This window comes from Melopsittacus undulatus, chromosome 6 (assembly GCF_012275295.1).
Source record: "Melopsittacus undulatus isolate bMelUnd1 chromosome 6, bMelUnd1.mat.Z, whole genome shotgun sequence".
Taxonomy (NCBI): Eukaryota; Metazoa; Chordata; class Aves; order Psittaciformes; family Psittaculidae; genus Melopsittacus; species Melopsittacus undulatus.
The window spans coordinates 83,871,577-83,896,230 of NC_047532.1; the positions used below are offsets into that span (position 1 = coordinate 83,871,577).

The 24,654-nt window shown below is 40.7% G+C and overlaps 1 protein-coding gene across 2 annotated transcripts; it reads right to left on the bottom strand.

Annotated features, from left to right (window-relative positions):
* Positions 1-8,478: 8,478 nt before the first annotated feature.
* LONRF3 (LON peptidase N-terminal domain and ring finger 3) lies at positions 8,479-24,186 on the bottom strand. 2 transcript variants are annotated; one of them, XM_034064271.1, is made up of 12 exons: positions 23,489-24,186; positions 22,408-22,526; positions 21,729-21,851; positions 19,431-19,586; positions 17,781-18,024; positions 17,021-17,111; positions 14,012-14,126; positions 13,477-13,598; positions 12,734-12,892; positions 11,540-11,702; positions 10,568-10,717; positions 8,479-9,840 (listed from the first exon to the last, which is right to left on the bottom strand). In XM_034064271.1, the coding sequence occupies exons 1-12, from the start codon at positions 24,123-24,125 to the stop codon at positions 9,682-9,684; spliced, it is 2,238 nt and encodes a 745-aa protein (XP_033920162.1). In that variant the 5' UTR covers positions 24,126-24,186; the 3' UTR covers positions 8,479-9,681. The 2 variants fall into 2 exon arrangements, with proteins under 2 accessions (XP_033920162.1, XP_033920163.1); XM_034064272.1 differs by lacking the exon at positions 19,431-19,586 and having other exon boundaries at positions 23,489-24,185.
* Positions 24,187-24,654: the final 468 nt, after the last annotated feature.

The following is a 24,654-nucleotide window of genomic DNA, read 5'->3' on the forward strand; positions in this document are numbered from 1 at the left end:
CATTGGCTCAGGGCACAAAGCAAGTAATTAACAAGCTGAATGAAGCATTTAAGCCCACGCCTTATCATTTATGTAACTAACCTTTGAGTTTTGGACGCACTGGTATGCTGCAGTGAAGCCTACACAGTGTTTCTTTTATGTGTGTGTATTGAGCAAATGGGAAATGCATACCCTGCCATTTGTTTTTCACATTTTCAGTGCTTATCAGAGTTCTATGGCTGAGTGATCTTATATTGCAAAAAATGGACCTCTTGGTCCTTTTTTCTGTAGCACACCATAAATCTCATGAAGTTTCAGCCTTGTTATGTGCGTGTGGGGATGTATTCTTCTTTTAAGGGTGCTCTTGTGCTTGCTTAAAGAGGCATTAGTAGCACTAGAAAATACATAATTGAATGGCAAAGAAGTGAGCAACAGACAGTGTCCAGGGATTCTGCAAACTCCTTGTTCATGGAGGCAGTCTTCATAAACAGGTTTGGAAACAAAACAGGAATGCTGTGAACATATGAGGGCTGAAAAGACATAGTTTGCTCCTTGTAACACATCTGTTCTTTCCCTCCTGATGGATGCTGGGCATGTTATGTGACATTAGCTTCCTATATAGAGCAACTGAGATTTAAGTGGAGTGTAACATCACCTCTGCACTCGGGGAATGAGTCATTTTGCTTATTAATTCTCTCACTTTGGTCTCTCCTTCCTGTTCTTCTCCCCATCACTTTATAACCAGACTTATTTGGAACTCTTGTAAGACAAACACCATTTCTCCTTGGCAGGAGGGACATAAAATAGCATACTTAACATGGTTATATAACATATATGCCTAAAATGAGGTCATTTTGATTAATACATTTATCTGTTGTGCAGCTGTAACAGGAGATGTAATTGTGATTGAAAGAGCACTATTTTATTTAGTCTCTTTGTGATAGTGTTCAGGTTTTGTAACTAATATCCCCAAACTTGATAGGAGTTATTTGTCAGTTAATGCCATGATCTGTGACAGTGGTCCTAGCCCTCCAAACCTTTATAATGCAAAAACACAACTTCCTTTCTCTCTTCTTTCTCTGTCAGAACTTAGGTAAGGATTCTGCAAATTATATACATTAGAAGTAACCCAGTAACATATACACAGAACTAGGAAAGAGAACAGAGGCAAACTGTGGAATTCCTTAAAGCTGAAAACGTTGCTGGATGATGGAGAAAGTAAAAAGACAAGAGAGGAGTAATGAAGCCAGTTAAAGTGGGCTGGGTGAAAACGCTGAGCAGCATGCTGCAAATGGCTCTAGTATCATCTGCAGGAATGAGAGAACCGGTAGGATCTGCTTTTGGAATACAAGCAGATGTATTTTTCTTTTGGGATGTTGAACTGCCATTCTTCAAAGTTCTGACGCATCCGGTTCTATTTTGGTTTGATGACTCCTAACTAGACACGTTAGGCGGCTGCTGCTCAGAAGCCAGCATTTAAAAACACTGTGTTTTTCTGTTCTACTCTTTCTGGCAAAAAGCTCGTTATTCAAGTGCTTGCTCTAACCTTTAGTTACCCTGCTTGCATAACTGGAAAGCAGCATCCCACCATGCACTTCTGTGACCCAGTTGTGCCTTTCCAGTAGTGACTTTATGAGTTATGAAAGGTGTGTCTGCCACATTGCTACAGAAACATTTACTCTACTGACCCTGATTTCCTACATATTATATAGTCATCATTCACTGAAGAGTGAAAAACAATGTAAAGGCATGTTAAAAAACCCTTAATTCCGCTATGTGAAAATCCCTGGGTATGCTCTGTAGCCTTGATAGTGCTTGGGCTTCTCATTGATAAAAAATACTTGTAGAAACCACTTTTAAATCATTAATGCTTCAGTAATCTTTCAAAATGAATTTTAGATGGTACATTCAGTACTAATAATCACAGTGCAAATCATTGACTCATCCAAGGAAGAGCCTGAATAACAATTGCTTTGTTAAACTAATTTACAGTCTAAATTGTGATGTTCAGCATTCACATCTTCTAGACTGTCTGCAGACTTGCTAAAATCCTTCCATGTTATTGTCGTCTATTCTTGCGTATTCTACTCAGGCTAAAACCTCCATGTGGATGAATTTCTTATATAGAGAAAACTATCTATTACTAGCATTACTTTTGCAAACTCTTTCTGTAGCTCATAGAAAACACAAAAAAAGCATGTGCTTGCTTTTCTTTTCCATCACATAATACAGCATAAGTCAGTTATATAAAGAAAGTCACTTACATAAATAGCTTAATTCTCCTTTCAGTTATGGCATTATAAATCAAGAGCAGCTCTACTGAAACAAAAGATGTTAAACTGGCATAAAACCAGTACTGACAGCCTGTGCAGGCTTTCATTATATAGATTCTTTCAGCCAGTCATCTTTGTGCTTTAACAGCTTGAAAGCCATCCTATCCTAAGAGGTAAACAGGTCAGTATGTGGCAGCAGCAGGCTAGTCTGTCTTCATAGCAAATCTTGCTCTTTATGTCAGTGCTCTGTTTTTCACATAGCCTCTGAATATTAGTTTTTGTATCAATCTACAGTTTATCTGAGTACTTAAAACCATAACTGATAGTACTGGTTATTAGTAAGCATGACTTCATCTGTCCTTTTGTGGAGCTTTTGGAGAACTTGGTATTAGTGACTGCTGATAAAAATCTGTTTGAAAATTAGAAATCCACTGTAAAAACCCCAAGCCCAGCCTAGCAATAGTTTAGTGATGCAGTTTCTATTCTTCCTTTATCTGTACATGGGGCCAAGAGGATGATGACTAGTATACCTTACATCATTATTAATTGTAAGTATAATGGATTAGAGTCCAGTTGATCCATGACTCTTATAACAGAGGCTAAATAACTGTTAAATCAATAAGCCAGCTACATCTTTTGAAGATAAAAATGTCCCCATACCTTCCACTCAGTTATAGAGAACCACAGAACATTAAGAGATATTCCAGGGGTTTGTGGCATCTCATTGGTAGAATAAAAAGCATATTGCAGCTGAATGACAGAACCCTCAAAGCCATGGCAGGTCATGAGGCATGGCCTTCTCTTTGCTCAGTGGGACACAGTCCTGAAGTGAGTCCCAGTGAAAGTCAGTGCAGGTTCTCATGTCAGGGAACTATACTGGGAAGTAAAGACTGACTGGAATAAGTGGTTTCCCTTGAACTGCTTCACTTGATACGAGTTCATTAGCAGTTTTGGATGATCATTTGAATACAAGGCATTATGTAAGTGTAGATGACTTTAGAATATTTCAAATATCATTTGAATAAATCTGTGTAGGTACACTGTTATAAAACCAGAACACAGTGAGCAAGTAGTTGGGAAAGAATTTGTTATTCTTGATGTGGTTTAAATTTTCTCTGCTTTATACTGCACTTAACCACCACTTTTTTATAACCATTCTTAAAGCTTTCAAAACTGAAATAATGACTTAAAAGGAATAGTTTAAATCAACATGTTCCCAAGCAGGGCTTCGGTTTTGACTATTTACTATTTCCTGATGGAAAAGTACTTCAACCAAAACACTTCCTCTACTCGGATGCAAATGTATTTTGTTACAGAAAACAGCAGTCTTGACATAATTAGTTGTTGGCTTACTATATACAGCCTTATCCTGTGCCCTGGATTCTAAAATAAATACAGGGCCTGAACAAGCTTACATAAGAAACCAGCAAGCCAATCTCTGCTATCAGAGGTGGTGGGGACAAGCATGCCACATCTTGCTTAAATGACAAGGCAGAAGGAGCAGCCTGTACATATGTAATACTGAAAAACGTTGGCAACTCTTACATATTTTTGTAGAATAAGAGTCACTTCTCTCAATATTCGGTTTATGAATAAAACTATTCTCTAGCTTTTTCTATGAAGTTAAGGACTTTGAAAATCCCACAGTGCTTCCTGTTAAGGGGGCTTCACTGAAAATAGTCCTTTCATCGCCTCACAGATGCAGCTTAAATGGGGCTAAGATGCAGTCTTGCCTGAGACTATAAATGAGAAGGCTTTAAAGCACTGAAACCTATCAAGCAAACAGCAAGGCATGAGAGGTACCAAAGCCCAGAGAAGCACATGGGAGTGCTGGCAGCCAGGCCCTCTTCAGTTCGCATTATTCTTACTTAATACAGCAAAGAGGTAAAAAGGAAAGCACCTGATGTCCTTTGTTTGGACAGCTTCATTACTAGGGTTTGGTTCCCTCACATCAAGCATTGTGTGATACTGCAGTATCTAGGATTCGTTCTTTCTTCCCTTATCTAACCCACGTGTAGTTTGTTCAGCGCTGCCGTTCTGTTATGCGAGCCAAAGAGTAAAGAACACAACAATTTTAATTAGCAAACAACTGTCCACAGAGACTTTGTTGGTACAACATCGGTACAAGTACAGCTACAAACATGTACAGGGTCTTTGGACTATGATTTTAAAATATATTTCATATGACAATGTGAACAAATTTGGAAAGAACCATTACTTCAACCTTATGTAGAGGTAGCTGAACAGTGCTCTGTTCAGTGATAGAAGAGTATAACTTAAGTTTCATTTCAAGTTCATTACAGTGCACAAAAGGATGTTTTACAAACAAATGGAATATACAAGTCCACAAAACGTTTTCTTTAAAATGGCTTGAGAGATGTATTTCTGGCACTCTTGTAACCACATAGCTTGATGGGATTAAGTTGGACAAGTATATGGTTCCAAATTAAGACATCTTACATAGATAGTCTTTTGCTCCTCATTTTGGTACTTCTCCCATTCCTCACCAGGGAATTATAGAAGCTTTGATGTTGGTTTTGCTACACTTCTGCTCTGTAAACCTTTGTTCTGCAAATTGAATGTAAAGATTTAAAGGTGCATGTGTTTATATTTATAAAATATATGGCTATGATTCTATTACAAAGCTCCAGAATGGCAATAACAGAATACAGGCACTTCTATGTGAGGGTTACTTTAGACCTTATGAAACTCCAACATTAGTAAGCACTTCACATGATACCTGGATGAGTAAGTCAATGTAATAGTTCAGGTTTTATTATCCACCATTTTAATCCTAAACAGATTAATTTCTTGCACCCAGATGCTATTTATTTAGCAAAGTGTCCCAAAAGAATGACTTTGCTGAAACTACCACTTTTCTGTAGCGATGCTAAACTGTGTGCTGAACCAGTTACAAGTTAGGCCGTGAAGCTGACAAATTAAATGAGAACTAAGCAGGGGTTGCAAAGAGTGACTGAGTTCATCTGATGTAGGACTTGGGAGAGTGGGGAGCAGTACCTTTTGTGGGGTTTTATACACAAAAGTCCTATAGTTACTTTACACTTGTTTTTAATCAGTTTGTGAACACATTCTCCATTCCTAAACACTGCATTTAAATAACTCCTTTCATTCAGCTAAATGCCAGCAAAACTTCAGCACCAAGTAGAAATCAGTAAAAGGAAGAATTTTCACAATGAGAGCAAACAGCTATGGGAATTACCTCTCCAGTGAAGTGTCAGATACCCCAACATGGGGTACCTTTAAGATGGGGCTGGGACATCTTGTCTAGACCATGCTTTTGCTAAAAAAAGGTTGGATCAGATGATCCTTAAGGTCCCTTCCAACCTTGGATTCTATGATTCTACGAAAAGACCACCTAAAAAAAAGCATTTTAAAGCTCTTTCTTTACAGTACAGATTAAGCCAAACCTGCAACATCCAAATCCACATGTTTGGTTTGTAGGGTTTTTGTTTTGGATTAAGAAACCCATGGTTTAGATGTTCCATTAGTAAGCAGTCATACAGGTCAGAAGGATAAGCCAAGGAATAGGTCAGTCATTCACTATGACAGCTGGTGTCTCTTATTGCTACAAGGTAGTGGAAGATATCAGCACTTAAAATGAAAACAAAAGTAAGAAGAAGATCTTCTACTAGTAAGACCAGAATATCTCTTAAGACTTACAATGATAATGGCCTATCCCACCATTACATTATTAAAACCTACAAAACTCCTTTCCAAGAAGCCAGTGCATTACTTAGGGTCTCACAACAAAGACTGATCAATACTTCTGGTCACACAAGAAATGCAACTGAGTCATGGTTTTTTCTGTCTTTTAAACAGATGTGCAAGACTGGCTTTGGTGGCTCAAAAAAATGTGAGAAGCTTAAATAAAATACTCCCCCCATTAGTATTTCATCTGATCAATGCTGTTTCTATAAGTGAAGGTACTCTTAAATCTGCTTAGCTGCTTATTCATGCTTATAATCAATGTAATTTACATCTATGTAAACCTTTCCCTGGACAGGTTTGTGTTCTCTAGCAAATCTGGCTTGTTTCTTCTGATGGAATTCGCAGACTTTAGCCATTAATGTGAGATGTGTGGCCACAGAGCAGCCCCATGTACAGATGAACTTCCTTGACGTGTTTGATTTGTTGTGCATATGCAGATCAACTGAACGCATTATATGCAGTAGGTCCAGTGTTTCCAGGTTGCAATCGATGCACTGAGAATTTATGATACATTATGATTTATGACATGAGTTTCTGCTTAGGAAATTCTGGCATTTTTAGTGAGGGCTAATAGGGAAGACAGTACTCACTTTTAAAATCAAGGATTCTTTCCATGCAAACTTCTGAATCAACAAAATAGGCAGAATATAAGTATGTAGAAGATGCAGCACGCAGAGGAAAAGAACAATGACATCAGTGAGAAAACTGTTTAAAATAGACATCTAAAGTCCTTTTCTCACAGATAGGAGTAACAGAAAGCTTTTTCCTATGGGAGCAATGTGGGCCCCTTATGTTATGTAATAACACATAATGGTTTAAGGAAGAATTGCATTTAATGCAGCTCCACTTCCAAACAGGTAGAAATCACTTTGTTATTGATTTCTGAAGACAAGTACTGTAGTAGGTATCAGCCACCATACACTTGTTTGTTCAGAACATGTAGAATCATAGAATCAACTAGCTTGGAAAAGACCTTTAAGACAGTGAAGTCCAACCTTTACCCCAGCACTGCCAAGTCCACCACTAAAGCATGTCACTGAGGGCCTCATCTACACAGTTTCTGAGCACTTTCAGGGACAGTGATTCCACCACTACCCTGGGCCCCCTTTCAGTGAAGAAATTGTTCCTAATAACCAGTCTAAAGATCCCCTGGTGTAGCTTGAGGCTGTTTCTTCTTGTCCTATCACTTGTTACTTGTTGAGTGGTAAGGTCTCCCCTGAGCCTTCTCCAGATTAAACCACTCCCAATTCCTTCAGCTGTTCCTCATCACACTTGTGCTCCAGGCCCTTCACCAGCTCCATTGCCCTTATCTGGACCTACTCCAGCACCTCAGTGTCTCTCTTATCCTGAGGGGCCCAGAACTGAACACAGGATTTGAGGTGCAGACTCATCAGTGCTGAGTACAGGGGATGATCACTGCCCCTGGCCCTATTGCCACACTAGTGCTGACATAAGCCACGGTGCTGCTGGCTGCCTTGGCACAAGTTGGTCATGTTCAGCTCCATCAATCAGCACCCCTAGCTCCTTTTCACCCAAGCAGCTTTCCAGCCACTCTTCCCCAAGCCTGGAGCATCGTGGGGTTGTTGTAGCCCCAAATGCAGGACCTGGCATTTTGCCTTGTTGAACCTCAAAAATACCTGTATGTATTTCTATACACTGTTTACAGAGAAGCTTGTAAAATACCACCTATGGAAGTGCAGCACTCTAGCTGTATGGAAATAAGTTGTAGCCTTTCTAGAGTAGCTCAATGCAAATACAGGATATGCATGCCATTTGCATCACAAGGTTGAAATGTTTGTCTTCCATTCCTTTCTTTGGTACCCTTGTTGAAAAGTTGTACAGAACAGGGGGAACAAAGGTAGTTTTATGAAAACAGTATGGAAATTATTTTAACTAATAAGTATTTCTCATGATGTGATTGACATGAAATTCTACTGCATTTTTTCATAAAGGCATGGAATGGCAAAGAGTGCTCTCCTGTGTAAAAATAAAGACATTTGTAGCATTCCATAACATTCTCAATTCAATCTATTTTTGCCACTGAAAAGGAAAACAATAGCTTAGAACAAAAGGCCCAGTTCTGCTCACATTGAAATCAGTGAGAAGTCAAAAGTCAGATGGAGGCAAGATCAGTCCCAGAAAGTGGTACACTGAAAGCAGTAAAAGCAGCAAAACAAGTATATGAACTATTGATTTAAAACAGAATAAAAATCAAACCCAAGATACTTCCTGTTCTCATTTCTGCTCTATTTTTACCTTCTTTATAGCTAGAAGTAATTGCACTAAAATCCACTTGTTTTCCTTGAGAGCTAATTATTAGCAACACTACCCAATCTCTTAAGAGAAATGCAGTGGCTGGGTAGAGATTTGAAGCTAACAGAAACCTGAAGATTGGGGTGAAATAAATAGCATTTATTACAACATATTCCTTCTCATGTGACAAAAAACTGCCCTCTGAGTCCTACAGTTCAAAATAACCCCCCCCACCCACCACATATACACACTCCAAAGCCAAATCCCACCAAACAATGAGAAATAAAACTGATGTTAACAGCAACAAGAGTTGAAAAAATAATTAAAAATGAAGAAATTAATGTAGTAGCCTACAGTGAAATGATACCAATAGCTTCCAGTTTTCCTTAGGAGAAGCCACTTCCCATATATTGTGGCTCTTTCTTCACAGCTGTTTGTAGCCATTATCCATTCTTCAAGAGAGTTCAGACATAAATTTAACTCCAAGTTATTCCCTGTTCTGTGAAAACTCAGGGATAGATCCTTCTGCCACCAGTATGACAAATCCCCACTGACATCAGCTGATCAAGACTTGAATAATCTCAAGCACTTGAATACTCATGCTTAAGGTTAAGCATGTGCTTAACTGTTCTGTGATACCAGGAACACAGTGGCAAGCATAGGATCAATATCCAACAACTGTGCCTGAAATACCTCAGACATAATCTGTGTATTCAAAGACTTTATGGCAGGCTGTTTCAAGGGGAAAAAAATCCTTCTTAAGCTACAGTAGAACTGGGGATAAGTAGAAAAACATTCATTATTTGAACACATATCTGAAAAATTATCAAAGCAGTTGCTTGTGTACTGCTAGAATCATCATTTTGCCCCAGTCATAAATACAGGGTAAAAACACTATAAATAAATAGAGCAGCTCACTTTCCTTTAGAGAATGAACACATAAATAATACACATTTTGAAACAAAAAATCATATTGCAAAAATAAATTATCAAACGGAAGTTGTGAACATTATTTTACACAATGTTATATAAAACCCGAACCATTTGGAATAAAAGACTTTGCAGTTCACTGAAATAATGCATTAACATTATTATTTCTGCTTCACATTAAACTGCACAGTTTATCTTTTATCCACTAAAAAAAATAATAAATAAAAACCCCTTAAGCTTTTTAAAAGGTTTATGGCAAACAAGATCACTTTTTGTTCTATCACATTTGTTACTAATTTAGCAGTGCAGTGATTGAGTAATCATCTCAGAGTTCCAAATGGAAACTATTGAAGTATCCATAAACATCCCTTGCTCTTTATAACTCATTTTCTTTCACACTGAAGCTTGAAACATCCTGACACTCAAATCTGTAAGACATTATTGCAGTTAGATGAAGTTACAAGAGACAGTCTACAGTCAAGTACTGTGGGAGACTTCACAGCTCTCCTTCTCACCATCACCGTGATCTTGTACGAGACATGAATGTAAGGACACGTCTGATGCCATTCAAGCGGTCTTTGAGGGATTTCATGGCAAGGAAAGGAAGCTGAGCTCTGTTCTCAAGTGGAAGGACAGCTAGGACCCACCAGCACCATGCTGGCCCGTTAGGATTAGCCTGTGGTAAGGGACAGGGTGGGAGAGGGAAACAAAGAAGTTAGGATGCACGGAGACGGTTAGGTCTTGTTTTAACACAGTATTTTGATAGCAGTGGAGCAAACAGGTAATTTCTTTGCCAGCCTAATGGCCTGTGATTACAGGTTGGCTTGAAACAAATTATAACCAAGTTGCACCTTTCCTAAGAATAGGATGTTGAAGACAAAAGCTATTTCTATCTATCTGCATTTCTATTTCTAGCAATAGTTTATAGGTTAGGCCTTCTAGATTTTTTTTAATGTATTTTGTTCCCATGTTATTATTGACCCAGTTCCTTGGGATTCCTGCCTCCTTTCTTCATGCTTTATGACACTACTGTATATTCACTTTCTCTTATAATCTGTTATTTTAGGATCCCTGCTATTTGCAGTCCTTGAACAAAGTTTCCTCTTGCCCGTTTTCTCTCAGTCATGTAACTGGGGAAACAGAGTAGGCAAAAAGGCATTTAAGTCTCCTGGAATTAATAAAGTCAAGTCAGTAGTCTCAGGAAGTTACCAACATTAAATATGAGCATTTTGTTCACACCTGTGGTACCACTGGTGCTTGGCAACATACCATAGATACTTAGCTTATGCAGGATAAATGAAAAGTATTCATATTTTCATCTTAAAACACAATGCCTCCCAGTTTATCCGATATCCCTGCTATTTCTGTCTCTAAACATTACATAAGCCACTGATTCTGGGTACCTGTGGGTCAGGATCCTTAGCTGGCATTGGACCAAAATGACTGAGAATTCGACTTTTGAGTGCTTGCTTGAGGGAGTTAAACCACAGATATGCCTGATCATAGACAGAATCATGGAGAACAAGTAATGCAGCATACTCTTGTCCTTGCACCTGAAATGAGTAAAGAGGACAGTTACTGTTGGTTCAGTCCACATGCTGGGGAAGGCACAACACTGATGTTTAGGAATTTCTGGGGTGGATAGGGGAAAGGAAAAGAAAGAAGAACAGCAGCAAGAGTTCTGGGATGGATCCAAATAGCTAGGCTGGTGTCCCTCATTTGCTTCCTCCCCATTTCCCCACCATCCAATCCTTCACTTTCTTACCCTATAGTCTAAATCAGAGATACCTATTTGCAGAACAAGCACTTTCTTGATTGCTATGTAAAAAACACTTTACACAAACATCACAGTACACAGAAGATTATGCAAAGCTTTGTGGTTTTAATAGTATCAGCTGTTCAGAGTAGACATTTTATCTTCCCATTGTACACTAAATTTCATACTTCACCCAGAATACTCTGACTGACTACAGTCATGTTTTAAAGAAAGAATTAATGTAAGTAATTTTGAAGGTGTAGTGGACCCAATACTGCTCCTTCTATATGAATGGGAGTTTTCTAATCAGCTTCCATGCAAATAGAGGCAGGTTCTCCTGATACCCTTATAAAGCACAGTTATTATGTCTAGGAGAGATGTAAAGTTTCATCCTGGATTCATGTCATTCTGTTTTCTGCTAAAAACCTCTAGGAAAAACACTCTCAGTATATGGGCAGTATGTGTGCATGCTTGGGGTACCTCTTATGTTTCCCATATTTAACCATGAGCAGCTAGTAAATTTGTTTTACTAGGAACTGTTCTACAAAAGTAAGAACTCACTGAAAAGAGGTGCTTATATTTCACATGTAGCACAGTTTAAATGAAATATTTCATTTACCTTTTGATCCTCAATGTACTCAATATCAGCAGTGTTATAGCCATCACGCTGGCTGTGCTGTATCACCTTAAATCTTCTTTTGCCAATGCTGTCTACAACAGAGCGACCATCAGCAAAGAATTCCACATTTCTTATCTCCAGAATGCAGCCATAATCTGCAAACCTATTGAAATCAGAACAAAAGCAAGTAAACAAGTCTTAGTCTCTCCACCCTTAGCTCCACAGAACTGCCATACAGCCAGTCCCTACCACAAAGGTATTTACCAGTGTCAGCTCATTTCTATTGTTCCTAGTACCGACCTGCTGCAGTTCAAATGATTCCACAATTGTTTTCGAATCTATCAGGAAGATTCAGGCTGTCTAATCTGATTAACACTAACTGCATGTTGTGGAAGACAGGGAACATCTTATAAAACTGAAAGTTATACAGCTTCAACACACTTTACAATCCTGATACACACAATTTGTGAACAACAAGTGCAGTTCAGAACACTAAAATTGTGGAAGGACTATAAAGTCTGTAAAGAAAAACGTTTTCTCACAATTTCAGCAGATTTGACTTTGTAGGTGTGTTTTGTGTACCTCAAACTTTTTATGGCATATACATACCCTGTAGGTATGCACCATAAGGGAGGAAAGCTGAACAGAGACAGGCATTAAAATCAGATTATTTAAGACTGACTGTAAATGGCTCAATGTAAATATTCAGCCAGTCCTTATGAAGGTCCTGTTATACCTATGCAGCTTCTGCTATATTCACAACAGTGAGGATATAAATATATCCCAATAGCTTAGCTGTTCTTTTCATAGTTTAAGAAAACGTAACCCTACCAAACACCTTAATACCCTTTCAATTTGATTTCTTGTGCCAAAGCACCCAAAAGATTTCAAAACAGTAGAAAATACGCTTCACTTTTCATGTATTACAAGAGATCTGCAGCTCAGCTTTGTACAATACACACTACCTATGTGTGTTACAAGAAAATTGGGCAGTCATATTAGTCAGAATCTAAGTATTCAAGAGAGAAACTTAAGTCTTCTCCATGTCTCTAACTGGCATGATTAAGAAGAAGCTTTCTCTACTGGAAAACCATCACATATATTACAGACATGGACTTTTCTGCTCCTCTCAAAAGAGACTTGCTCCACACTAAGTAGGGTACATCACATAGTCCAAGCATGCAGCTCACTCACCCTTTTACAGGGTCACTGATGCACATCCCAAACTGTTTGGTGCCAGTCTCCATGCACCTTCGAATCATCAGGCGATAACATGGCTCAAAGATGTGCAAAGGGCATGGGACTGTGGGATAAGCCATCGTGCAGACAAATATGGGAACATTCTTGTTTAGGCTGTAAAAAAGGACAAATCAGATACGACATTTACCAAACTACTAATAAGGTATAAAATACATTTTATGAAATAACATATTGTTTAAAATTATGATATCCTTAAATAGAGATTAAAACATCTTTAGAATAAAATTCTTAATGGAGTAAGTACAAGCTAAAATAATTTTTCCCATTAATCGAGTAGATAGTATGGAAAGTGATATACCACTTACTAGCAGAAGAGTTTTTGGTTATGCTTTCTGGTTTTGCTAGTGAAAGAATTAATGCATCTCGATTATTACTTTTGTTTACTATATTTTCCTTAATCCCATTTCTTCCCTGCCTAGTACATTCCAACCCCCAGCCTGTGAGACTTCCACTTACTGTGGCTTTTGTGGAGGCCACTGAAAGCAACCACATTGCTTTATAGTTTATTTACTTCTGGATTTCTCCTCTTTATTGTTCAGCACAGGCTCAGTTTTTATGGTAACTCAAAGCACAATTTCACCTGGAAACTTGTTCTTTTTGAAATGACATGATACCAAGAAAGAAGCCATTCCCCAGTTAACAGCAGAGACTGGAATTTACGTAAATGGATTACATACTTGGAAAGCTCTGCTATTTCCTCTTCGTAAATCTTTCTTCTTTCAGTGAGTTCCTCTGGAAGGTATCTAGCTATTAACTCCTCCATTAATACTGTTTTACAGTATTTCCTCATAGCCAAGCACTGCAGAAAACACACACACAAGCAGTTAGAGATAACGTGTGGTATTTTGAGTGTATGGTGCCTATGAACAAGGTAGTCATCTGTTAGCTCGATTTTCTTATGTCTACAGCAAATCAAATGGATCTTTTAAGCTTACACTGCTACTGAAGACTTGTTTATTGAACTATTCCCTACGTTATGGGCATTTTCTGAGGAAATTTGGGAAGTAAAAATACCTACAGATTTTCTAAGAACAGGTGTGGCCCTAAGGCTGGAGCAGGGGAGACTATCCATGCTTTGTAAGTCATAAGAGCATTTAAAGTCAAATTCTTACATTTCTTTTTAGTTAGGAATTATCAGAGGTTTCTGAAAGTGTCATTGATCCTATCCTGTTACCCCTGAATTTATGCTGAGAGAAATCCAAGCATTATTACCTCTGAGAGCCCTTCCTTGCACAGGGGACATTTTGGGTTGTGATCTAGGCATCTCTCGAGACATTTGAGACAGAAGGTGTGTCCACAAGGCGTAGTGACAGGTTCATAGAAGAGCCTGGATTGGAAAGTCCAAAAACAAAACAGTAATATTATGTACCAAAAAAGCTGTATTCATTCCCGAATTTAACTACTCCAGGGATAAAGTTGTTCCTTGCTTTTCATTTCTTCAATCAACTCTTGAATTTACTCAGCTTATACCTTCTTATTGCTACCTGATGTCAAAAACAGCTCATGAACTCCAATTTCAGTGAATGCAAGTGAATATTGTCATTAGCTTCCAATAAGCCAGGGTTTAATTTTCCTTTACATGAGTGATAAATAGAAGCAGAAGTTGGACCATCTGACTTTTTCTAATGAAATTGAGCAATACTTGCACAACTATTACTGTGGAAATCATGTGATTACTCATATGTGTAGAGCTAAGTACAAAATAGCTATTTGCAGTAATAGCCCACATAAGTGATTGCAATAAACTATTATTGCCACTTCTAATGTGGACTTGGAAAGCAGTTTCATTGCAATAGACAGGTTTTAACCTTCAAACAACTGCTTTTCTTGCACATCAGTGATACTAGGCTCCTGTTTCATCTAGAAAAGTATTTCAATATATAAGACCAGGTATCCAGTGTATCGTGGTATCTAATCTTTACCTATTTCAAGTACCCCTGTGACATCTTCATATAAGGGCTTTTTACTTATTATTATGTTTATGTGCTAACTGAATGTGGTGTTTCCTTGTCAGTAAGTACCTTAAAGAGATGTAAAATATTACAGTTTGTCGAAATAGTACACTGAGTCCTGTTACATATTTGGGTTTACGTATGTAGAATTTCACATTTATTAGCATCTATTAAATGAGTGTAGTCAAGAATATAACTGGCACCTAACAACATTGCCAGTTTATATTGCAGTTTGACTGTTTAATTGAAAATCCTTAGTAACTGTTTTATGAAGGGAAATCTCACTGCACCAAGGCTCCTTTATTGCTTTCAACTATGTAAAATACTGACTTCTACAATATGTTTCAGTAAGCACTGGTTTGCACATGTAACTTAGTAGTCACTTATTGGATCTGAAATGTTAGCATAAAGACAAGCAAGTCCTGTTTAAATGTGTGATTCTGCTCTAGGTCTCACAAAAGCCAGCAGCAGCTTCTTCCTGATGACACTAAAGGGACCTGGACCAAGCCTCATGACTTGCAGAAACACAAACTGATTTCTCATGACATCATTTAAGCTATTATAATAGCAGAAACTAAATAATCACTCCTGCTGAATAATGCTCCTTCATTCTTCCACCAGTGCACTGCTTCGAGTATTACTTTTTATCTTCCACTTGCTGCTGGAGTGAATGTAGATCAATAACATTTTAGCCACTGTCAGACAAATAGGTTAATAACAGCTCTTGCAGTTAATTGTGAATAGGTCAGTAGGTTACTAGGTAATTAGTCCAAAGTATCTTAGGATCCAGATCCCCAAAATACCTCTGAAGAACACAGCAGGAAACAATTATAATCAATCTGCATTAATAGCAAGGAAAAGATCTTGTGACACTTGCCTTAGCACAAGCCTTCATTATTGCAGCGATGTTACAAAGCTAACATCCTCCTAGATGCAAGGTCTGTATTTGTGATTGCGGTTACAGATCAGCATCGCCATCCTCTATATTGTAAGCTCAAGGACTGCCAATTCCCTAATTCCTTTACAAATGCATTGTAGTCTGGCTGTTTCTGATTTAACATAGAGGATGAAGAAGTAGGGCTAATTAATTTATTTAAAACATCTGAAAAATGCTTTGTTGACACAATGATCATACACATGCAGACTCATTAAATCAGCTAAGACTAATTGTGTGGCTTTCTGTTAAAGGAAAGCTTTGCTCTTAGCAGTATCCATTGTTTTGACAGCTATATAAACTGTCAGATCACTTTTCAGCTGTAAGCAGAGGGAGGGGGACAGAGCCAATTTATTCCAAGCAGAAACAAATCAAACACAATAGTTGTTTCAATTTGTCTGAGGTAAATGGAAGATGTCCTCCTCTCCCTGCATACCCACAACCAACCAAGCAACTCCACATTTCTCAAAGTACAGGCCTTCAGAAATAAATCCATGAAGAGGTTGTCTGCTATTAAGAATTTAAAATATAGTGCAAAACTAACCTAAACATGCATTATTGATAACTCTGGGTAATGACAGCTACAAACCTAAGCGACACTCACTGCAGAAGTCAAGACCTCTGTGAAAAACCTTTCCAGTGTTTCTAAGTCAGTTAACAAAATCCTACATGTATACTTGTGAAAGTTAAAATGTGTTTTACAAACAAGTAGTAAAATAGATGTAGTTGACAACTACTGGTTTTATCAAGTCATTGCTGTCCCCAAGAATGACTGATGACTAGAGGAAGAGATCATGAAGCAAGTGGAGCAATGGCCTTGGTAAAGAAAGGAGCACATCTCTTAAGTAATAAAAGAAAAACATGGTCTTGTTTGCTTGCAAGAGTCTCCTATTGCAATAGCAGCAACATAGTATTTTACATGCAAATGTGGAATATTCATTGGATGTGGTATCTTCAGCTATTTTGAGCTTTATATAACATGATACAGGGCTGTACAGATTCCAGAGGACAAACTGGTTCTGTGCACTATGTATGTCAGTGGGTGGCCATGTGTAAGTGATGAGAGGAAATCTTTCAGGGACCTTTACTAACAGGCATAACTCTCATGTGCCCTTTCCTAAACAATCACCAGCCTAGAAGAGATCAAGAAGTTCCTATTCAACAACAGTGTTGATGAACAGGTCTAGAAATGCATCACTGGAGGAGCAATTATAATAAAACCTAATTTCATGACAGAGGGAAAAATTACTAAGTAAACTAGAAAACCTCTAGGTCATTAAAGGGAAAGAGATACAGCTTAAAAGCTAAAGACATCCACAAGAAAACAACAGATACCTCATACATAGGGAGCAGTCCAAATCTGATGGATCCACAAATTCAAATGGAGTATGTTGTCCAGCACTATTTCCCTTAGTATCAATTGTATCTATCAATAACAGAAAACATATTACAGTGTAATTGAGCAGAAGCATGGTAAACACAGTGGTATTCTGTGTAACTACAAGCAGCAGCCAATACTTAAATCTGTGTTACAAGTTACTGAACCATCAAGCATTGTTACAGTAATTTCTACGCAAAGCATCAAGTTCAGCTTTGGCACAAATCAGCATATTTTCTCTTAATTTTGGTGGCATTTATACCCACTTACAGAGGGCTGAATTTAGCCTGGCCTTAACAGTGTCAAAACATGTTTTTCATTGGTGTTGGAAGTGAGATGCATTCTTCTGTCCTACCATTGTAAACATATCCTACAGCATGAAAACAAGGCCAAATATCATCCACAAACAATTTGTGCTTTTAAGCAACCTTTTTTCAGTGATGCAGAAAGTGCTAAGACCACGTGTGACACTCATATTCCTTAAAAGATTCAGCTCTCTGATGATGAACGAGCATCAGCAGACCCAAACTTCTTACCCGCTTTTAGACTGGCTTTTGTTTTTAATGAACACAAAACTTCCCCATGCTGCCCTGGTTAGATTAAAGGGAAAATGCACAAGCCAAAGTGCAATTTGGACCCTCTTCCTCTAATTTGTATAAAAGCAAAATTTATACTGATTCATGCCATGAAACTTACCCTATAAGCAATCAAACATACCTTTCTTCATCACTTTGCAGGGGAGCTCAGCATTCCGCATCTCCTCAGAGCAGCACTTCCTTTTCAAGAGGCTGCACTTGTCAGAAATGAGAAAGGGAGATTCCTGCATAGAGGTGAGTTTGTTCTCCTCCTCCGAGCAGTCCTTTTTGCTCTCTGTAATTTGTACAGATTTCCTCAAACTACCAGAAGTAGTTACGTTTGGTTCCTCTTGAATGGAAAAACCCTTTTTCTGTTCCACATTTACCTGTGTGAAGAGAGGTCTGACATTGGACTAATCTTACGACAACTCGATAAGGAAAAAACCCCAAACCTATTACAAGTCTTTAACATTATGGATCACCAGGAAGGACTTTGTAGGTCAAGAAGCAACAGTTTGAGAATTGTTGTCAGGGCCTGTTTTTAGTGGCAGGGAAAAAGGCAAACTATTAGCTCTCCCCACCCATCCCAGCTTCACCATGGCACTGAGGATTTTCAGCCCTTATGTGTGGCTTTTTAGCTTGATCATGAAACTTGATTCAGGCAGAAATGTGGCCAGATTTCAGGCTATATACATTGTTATCACTTAACCTACGGGGAAATGCATATTGCAGCTATCATAATGATGGTATCAACTATCAAAACCAACCAAAACAGTGTGAATTTATTTTAAGGAAGCAGTATAAACACAAAATTAGTAACAGAAAAGATGCACAGAGCTTCCTTTAGCAAGACAAATTTATTTTGCAAAGGCTAAAATCATGAGACTTCATCCTGTTACGGCTACAGAACAATTTGGAGCAGCCATTATACAGGACATCCCCTATCAGCTTGTCACATCAACTCCCTAGGTGAACCTGAAAGTAGATACTGTGGATAGTGATCAGAAGCTGTGTCAATGTGTAACATGCAGAAAGATGAGTGACCTGCCCCTCAAATGACTGCATTAAAGAGTCATACAAAAGGATTTCTTGTCAGAATATCCTAATAGCCTTTCCAGAAGGCAAAGCCACTGACTGTCTTATCAGTCTCAAGGCTGCTCAAAACCTGCCATTTTTGTTTGTGAGGACTTGTGAAGTTTTCTCCCACATATATATGTATATATGTGTATATGCCAAACCTATCCCCAAAGTTCAGATGTCAGTGAAGCAAAAGTGGTCCTTACAAACCTATGGATGCCAAGCTCTACAGTCATTTACAAAGCTAGGACTGCGAAACTAAACTTACATAGCAGCTAATACATCTTATATGGCTCTAGAATAACCTCTAAGCAGTGTACAGAATCTGAATGCAGGATAGTTTTGTCACTGACATCCTCAGTTACAGTTCAAGCTGAAACCCCAGATTTTAGCATTTCACAGCTTTGGAGGGTATCTCAATCCAGTCTTCAGAGGCCCTTTCCCACTACAAACTACTTGGAAGAGCTAAAGACAATTACAGGACTAGAACCCACTCAATTCTGGAGTAAAACACCAGAGGACTTCTATTAGAGAAAACTAAGTCAGATAAGGAGACTTCAGTAAGTCAACACTTTCTTGTAATCTTCTGAAACTCAGTAAAAATCTGACAAAATGTATCCTCCTGTCTCCCATAGGTGAAAAAGGAGAGAAGGCTTCCCAATGTGAACATAAAACACACACGAATTAAGAACCACACATCAGACTCGGTTTTTACCTTGAGCAACCTCTGTAGGTTATGGCTGGTGCCTCCAGATCCCACTGAATTTAGGAGATTCCCCTTTAATCTAGAGTGATGTGACAACAGCTGCAGGATATCGGGTAAGTGTTCCTGAGCATTTCCCGGGATGAGTGAAAACAAACTAAGTAGAAGCTGTGATATAAAACAGAATACTTCACTGCTTAGTTCCTTCCTTGCAACCTCAAATGAAAAAGCAAGTAAAGGAAGAACTGAAAGAAGCATCCTTGATTTTGTTAAAACCATTTAAAGAGCCCTTTAGATGAGGAGAAGAACAAAAAGTGCAAGAGCTAATGCAATATAGGCTGAACAGACAGCAAGAGACATATTCAGACTTAAATAAGCCCATAAAGTTATTAACCACTCTGGGATGTGACACACACACACACCTTTGTCCTCTTTGTCCTGTAGGTCATAAACTCACCAGAAATTACTAACATCCACCTTAAACATGTTTTTTTGCTGCACCTCAGAAGCTTTCACTGGGGTTTATTAGAACAGAGGGCACTCATCTCACAGGCTTAATCCAAGTTCAATGAAGTAAACATCTCTGATATTGTAAATTGCAGCTATTTTTAATTCACTTACATGAGGATACAAGAAAATGTAGGCAGTAGAAAAATGCTACTTCTTCATTTGCTATCAGAAAATAAGTGCATTTGTTTTGAGTAGCACCTTGTAGCCAGTTGTATGGCATAGCTTCTCAGATGATTGTTTAAGGAAAGAAGCAGTGCTGAATGGAAGATTTACACTCCCCAAACTACTTTCAACATACTGAGGTGACCCTGCTGATTCCTGAGGAAGCCACATGACAGCAAAGGTGCCTTTTTAAAACCAAAAAGGATTCACACTGTGTCAAAACTAACATGGACAGTTAATGCCAGCAGAGAATCACAGCTGCACACCAAGCATTTGGTAAAACGTAGCATGTCATTGTTATGCAAATGACCTTGGAAGTGACCCAGTAGAACCATGGATGAACCCTGTCTGATGAGTGCACAAGTAATTCTTTCAGTCATCAAAAGCCTGTTTTTGCCTCAGAACCCCACTCCTCAGAAGTGAGGTGTCTTGGATAAGGCTACTTGGAGTCAGAAATTAGAAACACATTTGTTTGTTCCTGCTCTTTTTGCTCTGGTGCACAGGAACTCTCACAGTGTGACTGTGAGAACAAACCATGACACAATGACAGTGAAAGACTGCATGGAACCCACCAGGAAAAAACCCAACCAACCAAAACTCCCAAATATCAGTGCCAAAGACCTCAGAGGAGATAGAAATCTCAACCATATGCAAAAATGAGATAAAAATTTGATTGTACTACAGCTATCCAGGCTATACTCTGTTTCCTTCAGGAACAGTGCTTTAGTGTAAGAATTCTACCGTGCTTTATTTATTGCAGCACACAGAACCCTCAAAGTTCCTATCCCACCAGTGATGGAGAAAAGCCTGAATGCACTGCCATAAAAGAAAATTCAGTACAAGGAAAATAGCACATTACATTTTATTACCATAAACTATTCCTGTGACACTGAGGTTTTTAGCTATGACAACAACAAAAAAAGGCTAAATGTCAAAACCACTGATTCACAGGAAATCAGAGAGTTGAGGGGCTGCAAAACAAAGTAGTCTTCACAAAAGCTGTTGGAGAATCCACACACCACATTTTAGGGTGTCACTGTAAAAAAGCCTCACTGCAGATCCATTTTGTTGCTTATTTAGCATTTATTATTAGCAATCTTTAAAAGCTATCTTAAAACAGCTCTTCTTTTGTTGACTGCTTCCTTTCATGCCTCCACACACTGATCCTGGGTGCAGTATGACTGGCAGTAGGAAGAGAGCTGCTGCTCCCAAGTGGAGTTTGAAGGGTGCTGCGTGTTGCGTTCTACCAGTCAATGGCCTCATAACATTCCACAGCAACCCCTCCTCTGCTGCACTCTGTCACTGGTGAGACATAGCCACGCTAGGAAACAGGTTAAAAACCCAGCTCTAGAGAAACTCAGCAGTCTGTGGGTGAGTTATTAACAAAATCAGTCTTACTTCAAATCTGGCAATGCTAACACCATGAGTAACTGTTTCCACAGTGTCTGCTGAGTATGTTTTCTTGCTACCTCTCTATCTTCAAGCAATACACAAATCTTAACAGTCAGGATATGTGTCTCCATACAGCCCTTTGCAGTAATGAGAGAGAGGGGGAAAGAGAAGGGAAAAAAAATGATCCTGCTTTATGAAATGCCACTGAACACAGGAACACAGCTCCGGATGATTTAGGGAACTCACCTTTTGTGCCTCAGACTTGGCAGTCTTGTTCCCAGTATCTAGAGCAAGGCAGAACAGAAACTCTCTTAAAGCTTCTTCTGTTTTCCCCAGATTAGCTAACGCTTGTCCTTTCCTTAGGTGACCCTGCAATGAAACACAACCACAGTTGGCACCTTTCGTCATGAGAACGTGCACTAAAACCAAGGTAAAACTACAAAAGATCTTTCCAGAGAAGAAAATGTTAGGCAGGAAAATCACTATAAACATATCTTATACCATGACACCACCAGTTCTTGGGATTTTAAAGCTTACAGGAAGAACTAGGATATTCTCTAACTCTTAAGTATGCTCTCAGAGCATTGAGCCAAACTGATCTTGGAGAAATCTACTTCCCCAAATTAATCTCTTAAATTTTTCATTACATCCTTATATAATGATGTAAGCACAGCATGGGATTTTTGGAGAGTGCTCATGAACTTGAGATTCATGCAGGTCAAAGACAATAGTCTCAGTTTATCCTCTAGGATTATCACTCTCTTCCTGCATCCCAGAAGTATCACAGCTGAATGTCTGCAAGTCCCAGGAAGCCAAAAAGTGACAGGATGTAAAGCCTCACTCTGATCCAGCCGTCTGACTATTCTAACAGGCTTGTATCGGGGTCAAATCAAGGTTTTAAAGTACAGCTGGAGTCAGGACTTACTTTCAACCAGTATGGCTGGAGTCTGCACGCTGTTTCTGCATCATGAAGCGCATTTTCACAAGCTTTCAAAGTCGAGTTAATCTGGGACCGGTTGCTGTAGAGCAAGTGGTCATTTGGAGCTGTGAGAAATAAGAAAATAGGTTGATGGAAGCAAGTTAATCAGTTACATAAACTCTATTCTTTTTTTGGGGGGTCCACATTGTAAAAACCTACAAAATACACTTTCTTTTCTTTTAATAACTACGTACTAAATGAAAACTGGAAACCTCTTTGGGTAACTCCAGACAAGACGTCAGCTATGCCTTATATAACTGCAGGGAACATTGCATAAATAAACCACGAGACACTCGCACAATAAATTACTGGCTCCGACTGAGGATCAGATGGGTGATAGAAACACACCAGAGACATTCCAACAGGAATGCTGTCCTGCTGTAGAGGAGCTTCACACTTTTTATCCCCAAAGTTTTCAAGTAATACATGAGGATCCTTTTGTGCCAAAGCTCAACACAGGAAAACAAGTGATAACTACAGGAATGGGATAATGCTATGACAGAGTGAGTGAAGCGATCTGCTGGTTACACATGGTGTGTTGTAGCATCAAGACAGTGCGTACCAGATTAAGGCTGTACGCTCGTTCAGAACACTCAATAACTGAGCTCTTACCGCTAATACCTCGCCTTTAATTCGCACTTACTATGTGCCAGGTTATAGCTGCCTTTCCTCAAACTACATTACAACGATCGCACCACAAGTTTTCCCCACACAGCAGCAGTTCACCGGTCATGGGCTGCCACGGGGGACCGCGTCCCAGCCGGGACCCCCCCTGTGCCCTGCGGCCGCTGCCCCCGGGCCCAGCCGGTTACACAACGGCCGGACCACGGGCTCCGGCTTACGCAACCGCTGCTCTCCTGACCCAGTTCCACCGCGGGCCGGGGAGCCCCTGCCCCTCCCGGGGCTCCCCATGGCCTCCCCCCACCGCCCAGCACCCGGCCCAGCACAGCGGGGACTCAATGGGAGCGCGGCCCTGGCCGGAGATAACTTGTCCCGGAGACCGGCGTCGGGCTGTGGGTGCCGTTACCTAAGCTGACCGCTTCGTTGTACTTCTGCAGGGCGGCTTGCAGCTTCTTCTCCTTGTAGAGGAGGTTCCCTTCGTGCCTGAGCTGCGAAGCCTTCACTTGGCAGGGAAACCACTTGGCCAGCAGGTTGCTGAGGATGACATTGACCCGCGGGAGCTGCCCGGGCGCCGTGCCGCCCTCCTCCTCCTTGCACAGGACGCAGCGGGACTCGGCGGCTCGGTCCCTCTCCAGGCACTTTTTGCAGAACGTGTGTCCGCAAGGCAAGGAAACGGGCTCGAACAGGAACCCCTGGCATTTGCGGCACCTGAAGACGTCCCCCTCTCGGGGCTGCGGGGGGCCGCTCCCGGCGGCGGGCAGCCCCTCTTTGATCCGGACGCTGTTTGCCAGGCACTCCACCAGCTTCTCCAGCTGCTCAGCGCGCAGCTGCTGGTGCCGGGACGCCAGCTGGTACAGCGGCAGCGCTTCGTGCAGCCGCCCGCCGAACGCCAGCGCGTCGGCGCGCCCCAGCAGCACCTGCCACTCGGGCCCCAGGCCGCCGCCGCCCGGCAGCTCCAAGTTCTGCGCCTGCAGAGCCCCAGCCGCCAGCTGCAGCACCAGCGGCGGCTCCGGCCGCTGCTGCGGGGGCAGCGGGGACCCCATGGCCGCGGCGGCTCTAACGGTGTGGGGCGGAGGGGAGCTGAGGGGGCGCGGGCGCGGCACGGCCCCACCGGCCCATGCTGCTGCCGCCCCGCGCCGGGAGCGCCCCAAGCCGCCGCCGCTTATATAAAGGCGGGCACGTGACGCCGGGCAGCGGCGCTCATTGGGCAGCGCCCGCAGGTTGTTACAAAACCAGCCAGTTTTGTAACGCGCCCACAGCGGCCCCGGCCCCGCTGAGGGGGCATCCCCGCCGGTCCGGCACTGGAGAGGGCACCACAGCCCCTGCCGGGGTCCTGCGGGGAGCCGGTGCTGTCTCCGGAGCGGGCTGGTCTGAGGAGGGGTCCTCCTATGAGCGTGGGCGCCCTGTGAGGGGTTGAGGCCGGTGAGGTGAGGGAATGGCTCCTGCCCGGGCACGGTTCCTCTTAGCCCCAGTTCTGGGTTGGGTAGGACCGTGCCGCAGGTGAACACAACCCCGATGGGAAACGCTTCCCGCTGGGCGGCTGGAAAGTTGTGTTTGAGCCGTTGGTTTACG

What these genes read in the sequence shown, in the direction of transcription:
- LONRF3 (XM_034064271.1), bottom strand. Translation starts at nt 24,125, where the DNA reads ATGGGGTCCCCGCTGCCCCCGCAGCAGCGGCCGGAGCCGCCGCTGGTG. An exon ending in TCCAGCCATACTGGTTGAAA is followed by an intron (nt 21,852 to 22,407) that starts GTAAGTCCTGAC and finishes GTTTCATTGCAG; the next exon opens with GGTCACCTAAGGAAAGGACA. An exon ending in GACTGCTCCCTATGTATGAG is followed by an intron (nt 14,127 to 17,020) that starts GTATCTGTTGTT and finishes TTTCCAATCCAG; the next exon opens with GCTCTTCTATGAACCTGTCA.